At 42.9% G+C, this 19,663-nt stretch overlaps 1 protein-coding gene across 5 annotated transcripts in view; it reads left to right on the top strand.

The window, feature by feature from the left end:
- The window catches only part of LOC117502014 (receptor-type tyrosine-protein phosphatase U-like), a 689,797-nt gene that overhangs the window by 409,762 nt on the left and 260,372 nt on the right, over window positions 1–19,663 (top strand). For all 5 annotated transcript variants that reach the window (XM_034160998.1, XM_034160995.1, XM_034160994.1 and 2 more), the window contains one exon: window positions 18,880–18,995. In XM_034160998.1, the coding sequence (XP_034016889.1) occupies window positions 18,880–18,995 (116 nt within the window). The remainder of the gene's footprint in view (window positions 1–18,879; window positions 18,996–19,663) is intronic.

Below are 19,663 nucleotides of genomic sequence, written 5' to 3'. Positions count from 1 at the left end.
TGATTTATAAGTCAATTTGTGCTCCTGTCCTCACTGGTTGTCATGAGCTTTGGGTAATGAGAGAAAACACAAGGTTGGAGATACAAGTGGTGGAAATGTGATTTCTCTGTTGGATGTCTGGTCTTACACTCCAGGACAGCGTGAGAAGCTTGAAAATTCAGGAAGGACTCTGAGTAGAGCTGCTGCTTCTGCGCATGGAAAGGAGCCACCTGTGGTGATTTGAGCATTTGTTGAGAATGTCCCCTGGTTTTCTTCCTAAGTAAAGTCTTCCATGAATGTCCGACTGGGAGGACACCCTGCGGAAGACCCAGGACATGCTGTAAGGATTATATTTCCCAGCTGACTTGGGAACACCTCGGAATACCCCAGGGAGCATTACAAGATGAATTCTTGTTGGGAAGTGTGAGAGGAGCTTCTTGGTCTGCAGCCACCATGACCCAGACCCAGATAAGGGGCCAAAAATGAATCAAATCAATTTTATTTATATAGCGCCAAATCACAACAACAGTTGCCCCAAGGCGCTTTATATTGTAAGGCAAAAGCCATACAATAATTACAGAAAAACCCCAACGGTCAAAACAACCCCCTATGAGCAAGTGGGAAGGAAAAACTCCCTTGAATGAATGAATGAATGAATGAATGAATGAATGAAAATTAAGCAGAGTAAAGGTCTGGAGTTGATTCCAAGTGCTGAGTTTACATTTGGTAGTTGTTCACTGGAACTCTGTGCAGTGTCAAAAGAAACTTTCAGAGTGACCGGACCAACAGTTTGGTGCATTCTTAAAAAGAAAACCTGCACTGGTGAGCGAAGCAACACCAACATGCTTTCAAGACTACAAAAGGCAGCTGAAATGGTTGATTCCAGAATTCTTTTCTTGGTGAAGAACTAACTGTTCACAACATTTGGTCGATTTGTGAAGATGCTGGAGGACGACGGCATGTCCCTGTCAAAATCTACAACCAAGAGATGTCTTCATGAATGTAAATTCAGCGTTCACGACAAGGTGCACAGCATCGCTAACACTCAAGAACAGGAAGTCCAGATTGCAATGTGCCATAAAACACCAAAAAACCAAAACAACAAACAAACAGTGGCTGGGTTAAGGCATGCTGGGATATGTTTAACCTATTTTCTTCTCAAAGTAATCCAGAAATCTTGTGCTGTAAAAGGAGCGCGAACTACAGGTGGTTGTCCATGAATAATTTGGTAGCAATGTCAGATCACACGGAGGCTTCTCTCACCTGGTGCAAGGGACACAGCAACAGCCAATCAGAGTACAGAGCGACTGTGCGACATCAGCTGGCCGCGTTGCTTGAACAAAACATTAAAATTCAACTTATTTTCATTTATACAGCACCAAATCACAACAAAGCTGCCTCAAGGTGCTTCACATGAGTAAGATCTAACCTCACCAGACTCCCAGAGCAAGAACAACAGACCACAGTGGTACCAAGTTGGCGGAAAATAAACCAAGATGGCAGAAAGTGCTGCAAAAATCTAATATGCTTCTCATTATTTTGTAAAAGTTTGTGATAAATCCATCTAAAACCTGTGTTTTGAAACCAGATAACACCTCTGAAGTGATTTACAGACATCTTACAGATGTTAGTGTCAAAGGTCATCTCAAACCTCACGCATGCTCTCGCACGCTTCCCTCCTGTATATGACATCAGAAGGAAAAGACAGTATTCCTTATGGAATTCCCCCCAGATAAATATGATGTCTCATTAAAATGAGCTGTAATTTTCCAACATGTAACAAAAATAACCCACATTGTAATGTTTGGATTTTGGAAGAACTAAATTTTGTCAGCTTTGTGAATGTGATCTTTAATGATTCACAGCTACATGACATCCCCCTGTGTGTTTTGTGTCGAGGGCGTCGGCCTGATTAAAGTGTTTAGTGTAGCTCAGTAATCACTATAATCTAACAACATACGTGTTAACAGTTATCCTTGGATTTCTAGTTTGGTTAGTTTGTTTTAGTTTTGTTTTGTGAAAATGGAAGGAAGAAAAAAACAAATCCATTTAATTCCTCAATAGTTAGTGATGTTTTTGCTGAACTCTTTGATTTAATGCAGAAAGTCGACACTTCAATCACATCTTGATTGCTTCATTTCAATCCCTCGTGATGGTGCAGAGAAGCAAAATTACAAAAGCTGTCACCTGCTCCAAACCCTTATGTTCCCCAAAGCATGAGATGATTAAAAGTGGAAAATATGTTCAAGTAAAATAATCACACAGATTGCAAACACTTTTAGCTGCACTGTGCGTGTAACATAGTAAAGATAGATTGGTGTTAGTTTTCTGGCAGAATCAGCGAGCCTTTGGTCAGATTTCCCACGTGCATTCCTTACGTGTACGGAGCTGATTGCACCTCTCCGCTCAATGTCAAATCCCCCCCGCAGCAGCAATTCTTTGCATCCCGGCTGCAGCATTTTGTTGTGACCCACGGTGAAGAGGTAGCAGGTCCTCCTGCCCTGTCATCATGAATATTCACAGCACAGTGCTTTTACCTGCTGTAGATGTAAAACATCTCACTCACTCACTCAGCTTCAAACGCTTATCTGGGATGGGGTCATGGGGGTACAGCTCCAGCAAGGGACCCCAGACTTCTCTTTCCTGTGCAAAGGGAAAGAGAAGTTTATAAAAACATTGTATTTAAAAAAAAAAAAAAAAAAGAAGCTGGGATGCAACACAACGCAGGTGCAAACTTGTGGTTGAATAGCTGCTTCTTTACTTGACCAATAACTGCACATGATACAGGACTTTTTCTGTTTATCAAAAGAGCTGCACACTTGAAGAATTTATAGTGCAGCAGATAACTGAAACAATCCTGCCAGTGGTGATAGAATCACCAGATTCAGCACAAATAATCCATTGGCCTTAACCTCTTTGAAAAAAAAAGATTGGCCATTGAATGTTCAATAGGCGGCCAGGGTAGGGGTCAGTGAAGGATTACACAGGGGTCAAAATGAAAGATGCTCCAGTCACATTGAAAACTACAATACATTATTTGTTTGATCATAAAGATTCCAAAAAGGTATAGTTTGGACTATCTGTGACTGAATGTTTTGGGGTAAAAACAGCAAGAATACTACTTTTAATACTACAGTTAAATTCTGATAAGACTGAAATTATGGTTCTTGGTCCAGCGAGGTATCGGCATCAATTTCATCAGGTAGCACTTAGCTTAGGTGTGTGTGTTATACATCATATGGATAAAGTGAGGAACCTTGGGGTCATTTTTGATCCTTTTGATCCTCCACATTAGAGATATTACTAGGACTGCTTTCTTCCACCTGCAAAATACAGTGAAGATTTATCCCATCCTGTCTATGGCTGATGCTGAGACTTTGATTCATGCATGTATCTCTTCTAGATTGGACTATTGTAATGTTCTATTTTCCAGTTTACAGCAGTCCAACATTAGGGGTCTTTTTGTTATTGACAAGTTGTGTGCCAAATAAATAAGTTCAAGTTCAAGGGGTTTTCAACATGCTGCTGCCAGACTTTTGACACGAAGCAGAAAGTTCGACCACATTACACCCATTTTGGTGTCTTTTCACTGGATTCCTGTCCCAGTGAGATCAGATTTTAAGGTTCTGTTATTAGTTATAAACTGTTCATGGACTTGCACCTCCCTATCTGGCTGACCTGGTAAGCCCCTATGTACCAGCTCGGTGTTCTCAGGGTGCAGGACTTTTATGTGTTCCCAGGGCTGTGTGTCCAAGAATGATGGCAAAGGTCAATTTTAGTTTGTACAGGGGTCAAAAGTTAAAGTTGCTCCAGTTTTGGTATAAAAAGTGTTGCTAATTTTTGGTTGAGCTAATAGGAATAATAAATGGAATAGTTTTGATAGTGTGGAATGTTTGGTCCCCAACGTAAAGGTCAAACATTGTTGACATCCATTGGATTCTATGACCTTTGTTACCCTGTAACATGATAACTAAGCATAACAGATGGTGCAAACTATTCCTTTTCACAACCCTGTTAACTCAACCAATAATTTGCACAACATTTACCAAAATTAGAGCAACTTTAACTTTTAACCCCTGTACAAACTGAAACTGAACTTTGTCACTATTTTTGCTGTTTTTACCCCGTAACTCCAGAACATTCAGTCACAGATAGTCCAAACTATACCTTTTAGGAATATTTATGATCAGACAGATAATCTGCTATAGTTTTTAATATGATTGGAGCATCTTTAATTTTGACCTCTGTGTAATTCTTCATTGACTCATACCCGGCTACCTACTGCAAATTGAAGTGGGCAATCTTTTTTTTTTCCCCCAAAGAGTTGACGTCTAAGGAGCATTTGTGCTGAATTTGGTGCTTCTATCAGCATTTGCAGGATTTCTCTGTAAATACTCTGTAATCTGCTGCACTATTATCCATGTCTGGGTTTTTATTTTTGGTTCTTCTCTGTTCTCTCTCTCTCTCTCTCTCTCTGTCTGTCTTTCTCTGTCTCTCTCTGTCTCTCTCTCTCTGTCTGTCTCTCTCTCTCTCTCTCTGTCTCTCTCTCTCCTCTCTCTCTGTCTGTCTTTCTCTGTTCTCTCTCTGTCTCTCTCTCTCTGTCTGTCTCTCTCTCTCTCTCTCTGTCTCTCTCTCTCTCTCTCTGTCTCTCTGTCTCTCTCTCTGTCTGTCTTTCTCTGTCTCTCTCTCTCTCTCTCTCCTCTGTCTGTCTTTCTCTGTCTCTCTCTTTCTCTCTCTCTGTCTGTCTCTCTCTCCTCTCTCTCTGTCTCTCCTCTCTCTCTCTCTCTCTGTCTGTCTTTCTCTGTCTCTCTCTCTCTCTCTCTCTCTCTCTGTCTGTCTCTCTCTCTCTCTCTCTGTCTCTCTGTCTCTCTCTCTGTCTGTCTTTCTCTGTCTCTCTCTCTCTCTCTCTCTCTGTCTGTCTCTCGCTGTCTCTCTGTCTCTCTCTCTGTCTCTCTCTGTCTGTCTCTGTCTCCCGCTCATCCACTCACTCCCCACATGCTGTAACAAACACCTGAGTAGGATGGACCAAAAATGTGACAAAGTGATGGCTGCATGACACAATGTAAATGTAGTGGAAACCCAACACACACATCTGAACACACACACACACATCTGAACACACACACACACACACACGGATACATATTTGAGTGTAAATAATCCTAACTGGGTACATGCATGAAAGCATTAGTGAAGCACTGAGTTTGTCCTCTCCTTTGTTTGACATTCATGCTGTGAGTTTGTCTTGGTTCCAGACACTTTTCCCTCGAGTTTGATCTCTTGTGACTCAGTGTGAGTAAGATGCCAATTATATGTAGCATTCAGTTGTAGTGAATAAGTAATTAAACTCCCAAATTGAATTAGACTGGATTAGGCCCCAAAATAACGGGTCATCAAAATAATTGATTTAGGGTTTAATACTTATTATTTAAGCATTAATGGGGCACCACTTATTCTTTTTTTATATGGCATAAGTACCATAATTTAAACATTAATTTATCAGTCGCAAATGAATTATTTAGTCTTGATTTAATTTAATCAATCTCTGATCTGAAAATCATGAATTCTTCAATATGGTTGACCAAGAGTTTCCTTCTGTACCGAAAATAAACCACAGCAGAAAATATTCACAATTTATACAAGAAATGAACATTTGACTGACATTTTATAGACAGTGATGAAAAATACGTTCATTCAGGGAAACAATTTTCTTACTCACTCATGAGATGTTGGAAGAAAGAGGTGAAGCTTAAAACTTTAAGTAAATTAATCTGATTGAAATTTAGTGATGAATTTTGAAGCCAATTATCAAGAAAGTTATTACAAGAATGTCTTTAAAGAAAAAGGAGATGAGGAGCCACCTGTACCCACTGACAACAAACCTCCTTCATGGAGCCTGGACTGGGTCAATTAGCTGCTGTTGGAGGGCTGGTTCCGTCCATCTGTTGTCGATATCGGGCAGTGTGAGCTCACCTGGGTCGGAGGGGTTCACTCAGGTGTGTCCCCAGTGTGATCCTGGTGTCGGCTGGTTTTGCCGTAGCTGCTGCAGTCAGGTTTGGAATCAGCTGCGTGTCAGCGTGCAATGACCCAGAGGTGGAAGGTGTTTGTTGAAAAAGGGTTCTTAGTAGCTTTCAAAAATGGTTGGAGCCAAATTAAAGTCTTTGTGACTTTAGAAAAAGTAAACCTTTAATAAGAGCGTTGAAAATTGAATGAAAAAGGAAAAGTTGCTTTTTCTGTAAATTCGCTCTTAATTTGAAGAGCTCAGCTCGGAAGTTCTCTTAAAAATTCAAAAGCTTGACGCACCTTAAAAGCGTCAGGTTAAACTTTGAGTTTGTCCCAAAGGTAAAGAATGAATGAATGAATGCCATGTGGTAGCTTAGCTTAGCAATGGCTCTTGGCCCAAAGTAGAATTAAGTGTTTGCAAAGAAGAGGAAGAGAGAGCGGGAGCAGAGGAAGAGCAGAGCAGAGAGCGTAGAGAAGACTCTGTCCTAACGTTTAAAGGGGGACTTACGTCACCAAACTCTGCCCATTTAGGGTGTGTGATCTCACAGACACTTCATGTCTTAGAGCAGGCAGAAATGATTCAACTATTTAAACACATTAATTATTTTGAAGTACTATTTGTTCTAAGACACTCAAACGGACACATTATTACGAGACATTTAAACACATCCTTTGGATAAACAGAGTACTTCAACGTCAGCATTTTAGATACTGCAGAAAGGTCTCACACACACACACACATACACATCAGTTAACATGAGCACATTAATAAATGGAATGACTACATGCAAAGCATTTCCTTTGCATAATAAATGCAACAACATTATATGTCTTTAGATATAAATGAGAGACATACTGATGTAAATTCGTATTTCAAACCAAAGGTCTTCTCTTTGTTTTACTCAAGATAAAAGTTAGTTGTGAAGAATCTACGATTTATGGCCACGTGTTATCATGGGGGAAGGGTCCCCCCCCCCCCCCCCCCCCCCCCAGATGAGGAGAGGTCCTGTCTTATCTTGACCATAAACGTTTTGGGTTCTCCTGTGCTGGAGGAGCTCAGATTCTGACGTTAAGCCATTATCATGTCATGTAGTTCACGAATTACACCCTTGTTTTTCTCTGGAAGGCAGTGTTAGATCAGGGGGTGATGTCTCCAAAACTTATCTGAAGATCTCCAGATGACTTAGGAATTTCTCCACTGAGGTGGAAACACAGTCTCTGCATCCAGGGGGTTTTTGTGGTTGAGAGAGGATTCATATATTTTATTTAATCAGGTCTAATTGAGGCCATCGCGCTACATAAATCATTTACGATTCAAAGGATCCATTCATGTTTGGCTGCATTAATTAAGGCTCAACATGTCACATGTTCACATTTAGTGCAATTTTAAATAAAAAAATTCTCATCAACTATTGGCTGTGGAAGCTTGTCATGAAAGGACGTGCTGATGTGATTCACATATACTCAGACTGACAGTTTGGTTATAGTCATCATGATGTGAACCTCCTGCTCATGTTTTGTTTTTTTTCAGTATCTGTACTGTGATTTTTTTCCTTTGGGGCTGCATTTTGTAATGTACATCAGCTGGAATATTTAGATTTCTTCTGGTGCTGTTGGAAAGATGCCCGACAGCAGACGGCAAAGACAAAATTGAGCAATAAGAAAAAATGAGGGGCAATTTCAACCTCATTTTCACCTGGCTGTTGCTTCTGATTCCCACGGCAACAAAGCATATCGCCTCTGGTCTCTGAGTTTAATTTTGTCCATCATGTGGGTATCTAGCCTCCACACATCACGTCCTGTGTACCAGCACCAGGTACCCACTCAGCAGGCACACGTTTTCCTACTTCAGGCATCTGTGCAGCGTAAATCTGCAAACGCTGCCTGCTGTTTACTCGTGTCTGTGGATTTTATATGATTTCGTAGACTGGACAGCTATGTTAGCTCGTGATGTATGAGCCACCGTCAGGACAGTAGTGTAAATAAAGGAGATAAGTGGAGAACAAAAAACAAAAAAAAACATCTCTTCATGCTGTGATGAACAGAGCTGTTGTTTTCCATTTTCCTCCTTTGGAAAAGTTTCTCATATCTTCCAGATGTGCCTCATAAAGTTCAACTGTTATTTTATCTATTGCCACCTGTAGAGAAGCCTGCGGGGTGGGGGGGTACCAGATGTCCACCAGCCAAGCCAGGTGGACTGAGACAATGCACATTAAGTGTCTTGTCCAAGGACACAGAAAGGAAGCATAAGCGAGTTTAAATGTTGACATGCCAGCTCCTTATCCACTGAGCTGTCATTCCACATGAGATCCCCAAAGAGCTGCTGGACATCAGAGACAACCTAAACCCAGATACTGTGAGTGATGGACAGAGCAAAGCTGGAAACTTTTCCCAGTGAAAACTAGCCTTTGTCAGGGATGTGATCTGATTTGGGTGTTGGCTCAGGTTGATGAGAGATGAGAGAGGTGGCGTCGCGGATGGCCACCACAGACCTGCGCTCTCTCATACTCTGTGTGTTTTGTGTGTTTTTTTTTTGCACGTTGCTCTCCTTCTTTGGTCTCTTACACCAGAGAAGAGCTCATAAACACTGGACTGTCATCTGTTGGAACTTATCTGCCAGTTTTCACTGAAACAGGGAGTTTCACAGATGTTTTGGTTGGAGGAGCAGCACCTCTGTATGGACTTTACAGGAGACACCGGGTTAGGGTTTGACTGAATGAATGAATGAATTTATTCAGCACACACAGATCCACAACAACAAAAAAACATACAAAGAAAGAAAAATAATCCAACAACGCACCCATGCGCCTGAAAGGGTGTAGGCAGAAGATTTTAGATTTAACACAATTTATGTGTTTTTCAACTTAGATTATTGTCAATAAAGACCCAAAGAAATTTAGTTTCATTTATGAGTTCAATCTCAACATCATGTACTCATAAATTTCTGCCTAAATTCCTGGGCTGATACACTTTGTTTTACCAAAATGAAGCAACAATTTGTTAGAATCAAACCATTCCTTAAACTTCTGTAGTTCCCTCTCCATCGTGTCCAGAACCTGTCCCAAATGATCCCCACTACAAAACAGTCGTGTCATCAGCAAATAAAATATAACTCATAAACGTGGAAACTAAACATATGTCATTAATATATAAAAGAAACCACAAAGGTCCAAGGACTGAGCCCTGGGGCACCCCACAAGTGCACCTCAAAAATTCCAAATTTATCCCACCCAAATGAACATATTTATCTATTGTAAAAGTAGCTAGCTATCCAATCATGTGCTAATCCTCTAATGTCATACTTCCATAATTTATCCAATAATACAGTATTATCTATAGTATCAAATGCTTTCTGTAAGTCAAAAAACCCTGTTTTCAGTTGCATTTGTGATATGTTCCACAAAATCAATTACCACCTGTGAGGTAGTAGGATTTTTCATTAATCCATATTTCTACTCATTTAGTATGTGATGTTTTGATATAAAATCATCCAACATCTTAATGAATACTTTTTCTAGATTTTTGGAGAATTGGGGTAGCAGAGAGATTGGCCTGTAGTTTGAAAAAACATGTTTATCACCAGATTTGAGCAGCAGTATCACTTTAGCTATTTTCATTTTGGAAGGAAATCTCCCATTCATTAATGACAAGTTACAGATATAAAGGTTTAATGATGCAATAATGCAATCAGTTATATTTTTTTTTAATCAAAGACATATCAAAATTATTGTAATCAGTTGACTTTTTTTCCACTTCATCAGTTTTTCTGATAAATATTGAATCTGAAAGGTTAGTCCTTATTGTCCTGTTACCCCAAGAACTCACATTTGAAGGTACAATTTAATTTGCTAAATTTTTTCCCATATCACCAAACTAATCATTAAAATGACCCACTATAGCTTTCTTTTCCTTAACAACTGTATCAGTATTTGAGGAAAAATATGTTGGCTAGTCTTTGAGAACTTCTAGGTTTGGGTTAGTGACATGTTTGATCAAAACTGGATTAAAATGATTAAAATATCTTGCTAACATACGTACATCAACCAAATGTGGTTATGATGAGACCGATTCGATGACAGCAGCGTTCTCCTCCAGCAGGATCGCTCATCAGCAGGAAGAACGCAGCACACCGACACTAAAACAATGAGTCCTTATTGAACGTTTTAATAGCTGCATTCATTAACTTATTGTATTTACAGATGAACTGCTAATTTGTGGCAGATCGTAATAATGAATCAGAAAAACTGCGGATGTTTTACTTTTGTGTGGGCTACCATATGGTACAACACTGCAGCAAACAAGTGTGAAGATATTGGCAGAGTGCAGTGGGAATAAGTCTGTGTACATCCATTCCTACAAACACCTTATCTTTATGCAAACACACCTTGAAAACTGCATCGTTCATTTGGTAAAATTAAATTTTCATCTCTGATTCCACAGTCCATATTTCATTACATGAGACTAATAGCAAGCTTCTGCAGAGTAAAGATTTATCTCTGTTGTTAACAGGGGTTTAAAGTGGCTTCTACAATATTCCAGAGTCCCGACGTCTGCAGACTCTAGAATCTGATGCTGCAGAAAAATCAGAAGCAAGTGTCTGACAAACTGGTTAGAAAATGTAGAACACAGTGGCTTTCTTCAACAATATGAAGCCTTATTGTCCAGCAGATGATTCCACCTGATTCAAAATCATCTATAATGTGTTAAAAAGGTCAAAAATGTATTAAAGCAAAGCAAAATAAGGCCACATAAAAAGTACCATATAGATCTGAGCAGGGTTCTAGCTAGAACCATTTTAGTGCCGGGTAAATTACTTGATCGCGGGTCACGCCCGAGGGTGCCAGGGCCCCGGAGGTGGTCAAGGGGGCAGAGCCCCCTGAAGCTATAGGGTTTTATAACTCTAAAATGTTACTAGAAAACCGTATTTTAACCAAATTTGAGTGGATTATAGATGTATTGAAAGCAAAAATAATAGAAAAAAACCCACTACATTTATGATATATTTGTAATATCAAAGTTCTTTTTAAAAGGCTTCTGTCAAAGTTAATAAAATAAATTTCAATTTATCTTCATTTATATAGTGCCAAATCACAACAAAGCTGCCTCAATGCGCTTCACACAAGTAAGGTCTAACCTTACTATCCCCCAGAGCAAGAACACAGGAGACAGTGGTAAGAAACAAACTCCCTCTGAAGATTTCAGGAAGAAACCTCAAGCAGACCAGACTCAAAGGGGTGACCCTCTGCTTGGGCCATGATACCGACATAATAGACAATACAGGAAATTATACAGGAAATTTTGGGAGTCCATGCTGGTGCACAGGATGGGAGGCCTGCAGAAAAAACACCCACACCCATCTCTGGATGGAGCTGCACCTCAAACAGAGAGGAAAAAACAGAATCAGGCATCAGAAAGACAAGAAATACAGTATAATTTATCATCATTTAGCAACAAGAAAAACAGAAGAAATACTAAGGTGATCGCCGGCCACTAGCCCTAAACTTCACTAAAAGACCCAGAATTTAAAATCTGACTTCTTAGAATCTGACTGTTTTATTGATGCAGGGAGATCATTCTACAGTACAAGGGCACGATAAGAGAAAGCTCTATGACCCGCAGATTTTAGGGTTTAATTAGGTCAGCTAAGTAGGAAGGTGCCAGTCCATGAATAATTTTATAGGTTAGTAGCAGAACCTTAAAATCTGATCTCACTGGGACAGGAAGCCAGTGAAGAGACGCCAAAATGGGTGTAATGTGGCCGAACTTTCTGCTTCCTGTCAAAGTCTAGCAGGAGCATTTTGAACCAATTGGAGACCCCTAATGCTAGACTGCGGTAAACCAGAAAATAGAACATTGCAGTAGTCCAAACTAGAAGAGACAAACGCATGGATCAGGGTCTTAGCATCAGCCATAGACAGGATGGGATGAATCTTCGCTATATTTCGCGGGTGGAAGAAAGCAGTCCTAGTAATATTTCTAATGTGGAGGTCAAAGGTGGCAAAGGAGGCAAAATGGTTCTTGGTCTCACTGGACCAAGAACCATCGTTTCAGTCTTATCAGAGTTTAAAAGTAGGAAGTTTCTAGACATCCAACTTCTAACTGATGCAAGGCAATCTTCTAAGGATTTTATGTGGATGAGATTACCAGCAGTTATCAGCATGTATAACTGAGTATCATCTGCATAGCAGTGAAAGGTGATTCTAAAACGCTGCAATATGTGCCCAAGTTGTTGTGTGGGCCGCCACCACAGGGCGCCCTGCCTGAAGTGCGGGCTTCAGGCACGAGAGGGCGCTGCTGCCACGGACACAGCCGGGGGTGACAGCTGTCACTCATTATCTCATGACAGCTGTCATCCATCTACACTTCATCATTCCACTCCATAAAAACCAGACGTCATCTCCACCTTGTTGCCGAGATATCAACGACCTGTGAAGGTAATATTCTCAGCCTTAACACTAAACTGTGTCTTAGTCTGAACTCTTTTTGCAGCCGCTTTCCTGTGGTGTTCCTTATCTGAGAGATTGGCGTTTGGTGTGATCAGCGACGGCTTCGCTTCACACCCCAACCAGATAAGTGGTTAGACAGGAGCTGCACGAGTGTGTGTTGGAGGTGGAATTCCCACCGTTGTTGTTACTGGGTGTGCACGCACCCACATCTGACTGTTTTTGCTCCTCGCCAGCAGTACCAGATCCGACACTCGGAGACGGTGGCCACCTGGGGACTCGGAACTTGGCGGCTCCAGTATTCTCCAGGTTCGGTGGCGGAGGAAATCGTGTGGTTCCGGTTCTTCTCAGGACGGACGTCTTCTATCCTCGAGCCTGCCCACACGTCACCTTTGTGGATTGACTGTTTGCTCAAATTCTGTAATCCTCTGTGTTTTTGTTGTGCTCTTTCACAACAGTAAAGTGTTCATATTCGACTATTTCATTGTCCGATAATTTATGCCCCCTGTTGTTGGTCCGTGTCACTACACTTTCCCAACACAAGTGGTGCTATATAAAGGGAGAAAAGCAGGGGGCCTAAGACAGACCCCTGTGTAACCCCAAATTTCATGACCCTAAGGTTAGAGGTAGTGTTACTGTACAAAACACAGTGAGAACGACTGGACAGGTATGACGTCAACCATGCAAGGGCACTCCCAGTAATCCCAAAATGATTCTCCTGTATATCGGGTAGAATATGATGATCCATTGTATCAAACGCAGCACTGAGATCTAATAGCACCAGAACTGTAGTGTCGTCAGAATCTATTGCAAGAAGATCATTCACCACTTTAGTGAGAGCCGTCTCTGTGGAATGATATTTTCTAAAAGCAGACTGCAGTGGCTCAAAGAGATTATTCTCAGTAAGATAGTCCACAAGCTGCCGTGACACCACTTTTTCCAGAATTTTAGAGCAAAATGATAGATTTGATATCTGTTTTTCAGTACACAGTGAACGCTGAAAGCAGCTGACTGCTGATCTCTTTGCTGTTTGTGGCTGAGATATGAAAAAAAGTGAAATATATTTCTTATTTCTTTAGTTATTTGGTTGAAATTACAAAATAAAACAAAAGTATGATACTATAAGCTTGAAATATGATCAGATTTCAGAAACATTTCAGTTCAATTTTTTGAAAATTTATGCCGGGCAGGAGAGGAAATTTACAGGTTGTACCGCCCGGCGCTACCCAATGTAGCTTGAACTGTGAACTTTGTGATTTGGGAGCAAGAGCCTGAGGCCCATCATTAACATTTAGATGGACAGAACTCATAAAACTCTCTTCACAACAATATTGTTGGATTTCCATCATACTTGGTCTGACATTTGTTCCTGTACCTGCTGTGGTGTGCATTCAACATCAGCTGCTATTTCTAAAAGCATCCTCATGACTGATGCACATCCAATTTACATTCCCTATAACTAGTGAACATGAGTCAGACATGCACCAAATGGAGTAGCCTTATCCACAGTGGAATTCCCATCATGGACCATCAAGATGGAGCCTATGGACTCCATTCCAACATCTGTCGAAATACTGCATTATTATAATGCACCACAGCACCAACATCTGCCAGTGTGATGGGATTAAATCAGAAACATTAGTATCTTTTATGGCATCTAAGGCAGAGACATTTTTCCAACCATTACTGCTTGATTGGGGTGCTCACTGGAGGATATGACCCACATTTTGTTCAACTGTTTCTTCGCTGCTATTAGCAGAGCAAATAAGAATGAATGAAGTCAGTGTGTGAGTGGGTCTGCAAAATGTCTGTAAGTCCATAAAAAACTACTGCACATTCAGCTCTTAAACGTGGGGTTCTGATCGATACAGATGATAACCAGTGAACTTACTATTTTGGGCTTTTAACTTGCCCAATGACCAGAACATAGACTAAAGACTGACATGTCCATCAAGTTGCTTGTAAAATATTGTCGCTAATTGCAGCGTCCTTGTGGTCACAAAGGCCACTGTCACTTTTTCTTTTTCGTTGTATGCAGAGATAAGACCTGATAAAATGAAAACTAGCCATATCTTGCAACATGAAAGGATCCTTATATATAACTGGATGTGCATCAGTGCATCAGTATTTTTGAAATAGCAGCTGATGTTGAATGCACACCACAGCAGGTACAGGAACAAATGTCAAACCAAGTATGATGGAAATCCAACAATATTGTTGTCATATATATATATATATATATATATATATATATATATGTGTGTGTGTGTGTGTCTCGGACACTCGAGTGAACAGAGGGGCAGAGCTGTCGACTGATCACCACCTGGTGGTGAGTTGGATCCGCTGGGAGGGTAGGAAGCCGGTCAGACCTGGCAGGCCCAAACGTATCGTGAGGGTCTGCTGGGAACGACTGGCGGAACCCTCTGTCAGCGAGGTCTTCAACTCCCACCTCCGGGAGAGCTTCTCCCAGATCCCGGGGGAGGTTGGAGACATGGAGTCTGAGCGGACCACGTTCTCCACCTCCATTGTCGATGCAGCTGCTCGTAGCTGTGGTCGCAAGGTCTCTGGTGCCTGTCGCGGCGGCAATCCCCGAACCCGGTGGTGGACACCGGAAGTAAGGGATGCCATCAAGCTGAAGAAGGAGTCAGACTTATCTTTGTTGGTAGGTGGGACCCCAGAGGCAGCTGACAGGTACTGGCAGGCCAAGCATGCCACAGCCCGTGCGGTCGCAGAGGCAAAAACTCGGGTCTGGGAGGAGTTCGGGGAGGCTATGGAGGAGGACTATCGGTCGGCCTTGAAGAGATTCTGGCAAACTGTCCGATGCCTCAGGAGGCGGAAGCAGCTCTCCACCAGCACTGTTTACGGTGCAGGTGGGGAGCTGTTGACCCTGACTGGGGATGTTGTCGGGCGGTGGAAGGAGTACTTCGAGGACCTCCTCAATCCCATCGTCACGTCTTCCGAAGAGGAAGCAGAGACTGGGGACTCATCCATTACCCAGGCTGAAGTCACTGAGGTGGTTAGAAAGCTCCTCTGTGGCAAGGCTCCTGGGGTGGATAAAATCTGTCCTGAGTACCTTAAGTCTCTAGATGTTATGGGGCTGTCTTGGCTGACACACCTCTGCAACATCGTGTGGCGATAGGGGACAGTGCCTCTGGATTGGCAGACCGGGGTGGTGGTCCCTCTGCTTAAGAAGGGGGACCGGAGGGTGTGTTCCAACTATAGGGCGATCACACTCCTCAGCCTCCCCGGTAAGGTCTATTCCAGAGTACTGGAGAGGAGAATTCGACCGATGGTTGAACCTCGGATTCAGGAGGAGCAGTATGGTTTTCGTCCTGGTCGCGGCTTACTGGACCAGCTCTACACGCTCCATCAGGTGCTCGAGGGTTCATGGGAGTTCGCCCAACCAGTCCACATGTGTTTTGTGGATCTGGAGAAGGCATTCGACCGTGTCCCTCGGCGCACCCTGTGGGGAGTGCTCCAGGAGTACGGGGTCCAGGGTGCTTTGCTAAGTGCTATCCAGTCCCTGTACGACCGCAGCAGGAGCTTGGTTTGCATTGCCGGTAGTAAGTCAAACCTGTTTCCAGTGCAAGTTGGCCTCCGCCAGGGCTGCCCTTTGTCACCGGTTCTGTTCATTATTTTTATGGACAGAATTTCTAGGCGCAGCCAGGGTGTAGAGGGGGTCTGGTTTGGGAACCACAGAATCTCATCTCTGCTGTTTGCGGACGATGTGGTTCTGTTGGCTTCATCAAATCAGGACCTTCAGCGTGCACTGGGGCGGTTTGCAGCCGAGTGTGAAGCGTCCGGGATGAAAATCAGCACTTCCAAATCCGAGGCCATGGTTCTCGACCAGAAAAAGGTGCTTTGCGCTCTTCAGGTCGGTGGAGTGTCCTTGCCTCAAGTGGAGGAGTTTAAGTATCTCGGGGTCTTGTTCACGAGTGAGGGACGAATGGAGCGTGAGATCGATAGACGGATTGGTGCAGCATCTGCAGTGATGCAGTCGCTGTATCAGACCGTCGTGGTGAAGAGAGAGCTGAGTAGGGGGACAAAGCTCTCGATTTACCGATCGATCTACATTCTGATCCTCACCTATGGTCATGAGATTTGGCTCATGACCGAAAGAATGAGATCACGAGTACAAGCGGCCGAGATGAGTTTCCTCCGCAGGGTGGCTGGGTGCTCCCTTAGAGATATGGTGAGGAGCTCGGTCACTCGGGAGGAACTCGGAGTCGAGCCACTGCTCCTCCACATCGAAAGGAGTCAGTTGAGGTGGCTCGGGCATCTTTTCCAGATGCCCCCTGGACGCCTCGCTGGAGAGGTGTTCCGGGCACGTCCCATTGGGAGGAGGCCCCGGGGAAGACCCAGGACACGCTGGAGGGACTACATCTCTCGGCTGGCTTGGGAAAGCCTTGGGGTTCCCCCGGAGGAGCTGGAGGAGGTGTGTGTGGATCGGGAGGTCTGGGCAGCTTTGCTTGAGCTGCTGCCCCCGCGACCCGACTCCGGATAAAGCGGAAGAAAATGGATGGATATATATATATATATATATATACACTCAACAAAAATATAAACGCAACACTTTTGATTTTGCTCCCATTTTGTATGAGATGAACTCAAAGATCTAAAACTTTTTCCACATACACAATATCACCATTTCCCTCAAATATTGTTCACAAACCAGTCTAAATCTGTTATAGTGAGCACTTCTCCTTTGCTGAGATAATCCATCCCACCTCACAGGTGTGCCATATCAAGATGCTGATTAGACACCATGATTAGTGCACAAGTGTGCCTTAGACTGCCCACAATAAAAGGCCACTCTGAAAGGTGCACAGATGTCGCAAGATTTGAGGGAGCGTGCAATTGGCATGCTGACAGTAGGAATGTCAACCAGAGCTGTTGCTCGTGTATTGAATGTTCATTTCTCTACCATAAGCCGTCTCCAAAGGCGTTTCAGAGAATTTGGCAGTACATCCAACCAGCCTCACAACCGCAGACCATGTGTAACCACACCAGCCCAGGACCTCCACATCCAGCATGTTCACCTCCAAGATCGTCTGAGACCAGCCACTCTGACAGCTGCTGAAACAATCGGTTTGCATAACCAAAGAATTTCTGCACAAACTGTCAGAAACCATCTCAGGGAAGCTCATCTGCATGCTCGTTGTCCTCATCGGGGTCTCGACCTGACTCCAGTTCGTCGTCGTAACCGACTTGAGTGGGCAAATGCTCACATTCGCTGGCGTTTGGCATGTTGGAGAGGTGTTCTCTTCACAGATGAATCCCGGTTCACACTGTTCAGGGCAGATGGCAGACAGCGTGTGTGGCGTCGTGTGGGTGAGCGGTTTTCTGATGTCAGTGTTGTGGATCGAGTTGCCCATGGTGGCGGTGGGGTTATGGTATGGGCAGGCGTCTGTTATGGACGAAGAACACAGGTGCATTTTATTGATGGCATTTTGAATGCACAGAGATACCGTGACGAGATCCTGAGGCCCATTGTTGTGCCATACATCCAAGAACATCACCTCATGTTGCAGCAGGATAATGCACGGCCCCATGTTGCAAGGATCTGTACACAATTCTTGGAAGCTGAAAATGTCCCAGTTCTTGCATGGCCGGCATACTCACCGGACATGTCACCCATTGAGCATGTTTGGGATGCTCTGGACCGGCGTATACGACAGCGTGTACCAGTTCCTGCCAATATCCAGCAACTTCGCACAGCCATTGAAGAGGAGTGGACCAACATTCCACAGGCCACAATTGACAACCTGATCAACTCTATGTGAAGGAGATGTGTTGCACTGCATGAGGCAAATGGTGGTCACACCAGATACTGACTGGTATCCCCCCCCAATAAAACAAAACTGCACCTTTCAGAGTGGCCTTTTATTGTGGGCAGTCTAAGGCACACCTGTGCACTAATCATGGTGTCTAATCAGCATCTTGGTATGGCACACCTGTGAGGTGGGATGGATTATCTCAGCAAAGGAGAAGTGCTCACTATCACAGATTTAGACTGGTTTGTGAACAATATTTGAGGGAAATGGTGATATTGTGTATGTGGAAAAAGTTTTAGATCTTTGAGTTCATCTCATACAAAATGAGAGCAAAACCAAAAGTGTTGCATTTATATTTTTGTTGAGTGTATATATAATAGTGCTCTTAGGTGAGGAATCTTGTTTCTTGACTGACATCATAACTTACTGAAAATGTTCAGGTCAACTCTACATTTATGAACAGTAGTTTAAAAAAAAAAAAAAAAAAACACATCTCTGGCACGGACAAACACTGATCTCTCGCTGGCTTTGGTGGTGAGTCAAGGTGACAAAATCCACTGAACATTCAGCCTCCTTTCAATAAATTACTGCTCACATCTGTGTGTTTACTGTCTTCAGACATCAAGGCTTCAGCTCCAGATGTGCCAACGTGACGAGTGTGTGTTTGTACTCTTCCACAGACAAGGTGCCTCATTTCTCTCGGCTCGGTGACGTGGAGGTGAACGCGGGGCAGAATGCATCGTTCCAGTGTGTGGCCACAGGCAAAGTCTCAGAGGTGGAACCCTTCCTGCTGGAGGTGAGAGCAAACTCACCCCAGTGCTGTTCTTAATCAACATCTCAGCACTGAAGGTGCAACACAGAGGACAACATAGACTTATTACATTTGGGAACTTCCTGAAGTTAAAGTTCATTTGACATCCGGATGATTGATCTGTTTTAGAGTTATGGTTAGGGACAAAACTGCACACAGTACAGAACAGCTGATCTTTAACCTCTGAACCTCCACTGAGATTATTACAGTAGCCAGTTAGATATATGTTGCAGTTTATCTAAGAAAATGGTCATTATATACATAATCATTGCTGAGCTGGTAAATTTACAGATCGAGTTTAATCAAGCCCCCCCCCAGAAAACTCTGGCAGCAGCAGCCAGTTATATTCTGTATTGATATCTTACCACTTGAAAATGTGTGTAATTCCTGAAGTTGGAATGCCTCCGAAAAACTTTGGTTTTCTGCACGAACTTAAGTACTACAACATTTCAGTCAAGTTATTCTTGAAAATGTTAAGGAAATCAAGTTTGCAACAATGTCTTCCTCACTGGTGGCAACATCATTGGTGGTTCCATCATAGTGACCAACTATAGTGGCAACATAGTGGCCATCATAGGAACAGTGTTGTGGAAAGTAACTTTGACAAGTTACTTTTTTAGTTGCTTTATACAGGTGCTTTATGCAGTTACTTT

Source organism: Thalassophryne amazonica, chromosome 20 (assembly GCF_902500255.1).
Source record: "Thalassophryne amazonica chromosome 20, fThaAma1.1, whole genome shotgun sequence".
NCBI classification, from domain to species: domain Eukaryota; kingdom Metazoa; phylum Chordata; class Actinopteri; order Batrachoidiformes; family Batrachoididae; genus Thalassophryne; species Thalassophryne amazonica.
Note: the sequence above shows the minus strand (reverse complement) of the source record. Positions and strands in the feature narration are given on the sequence as shown.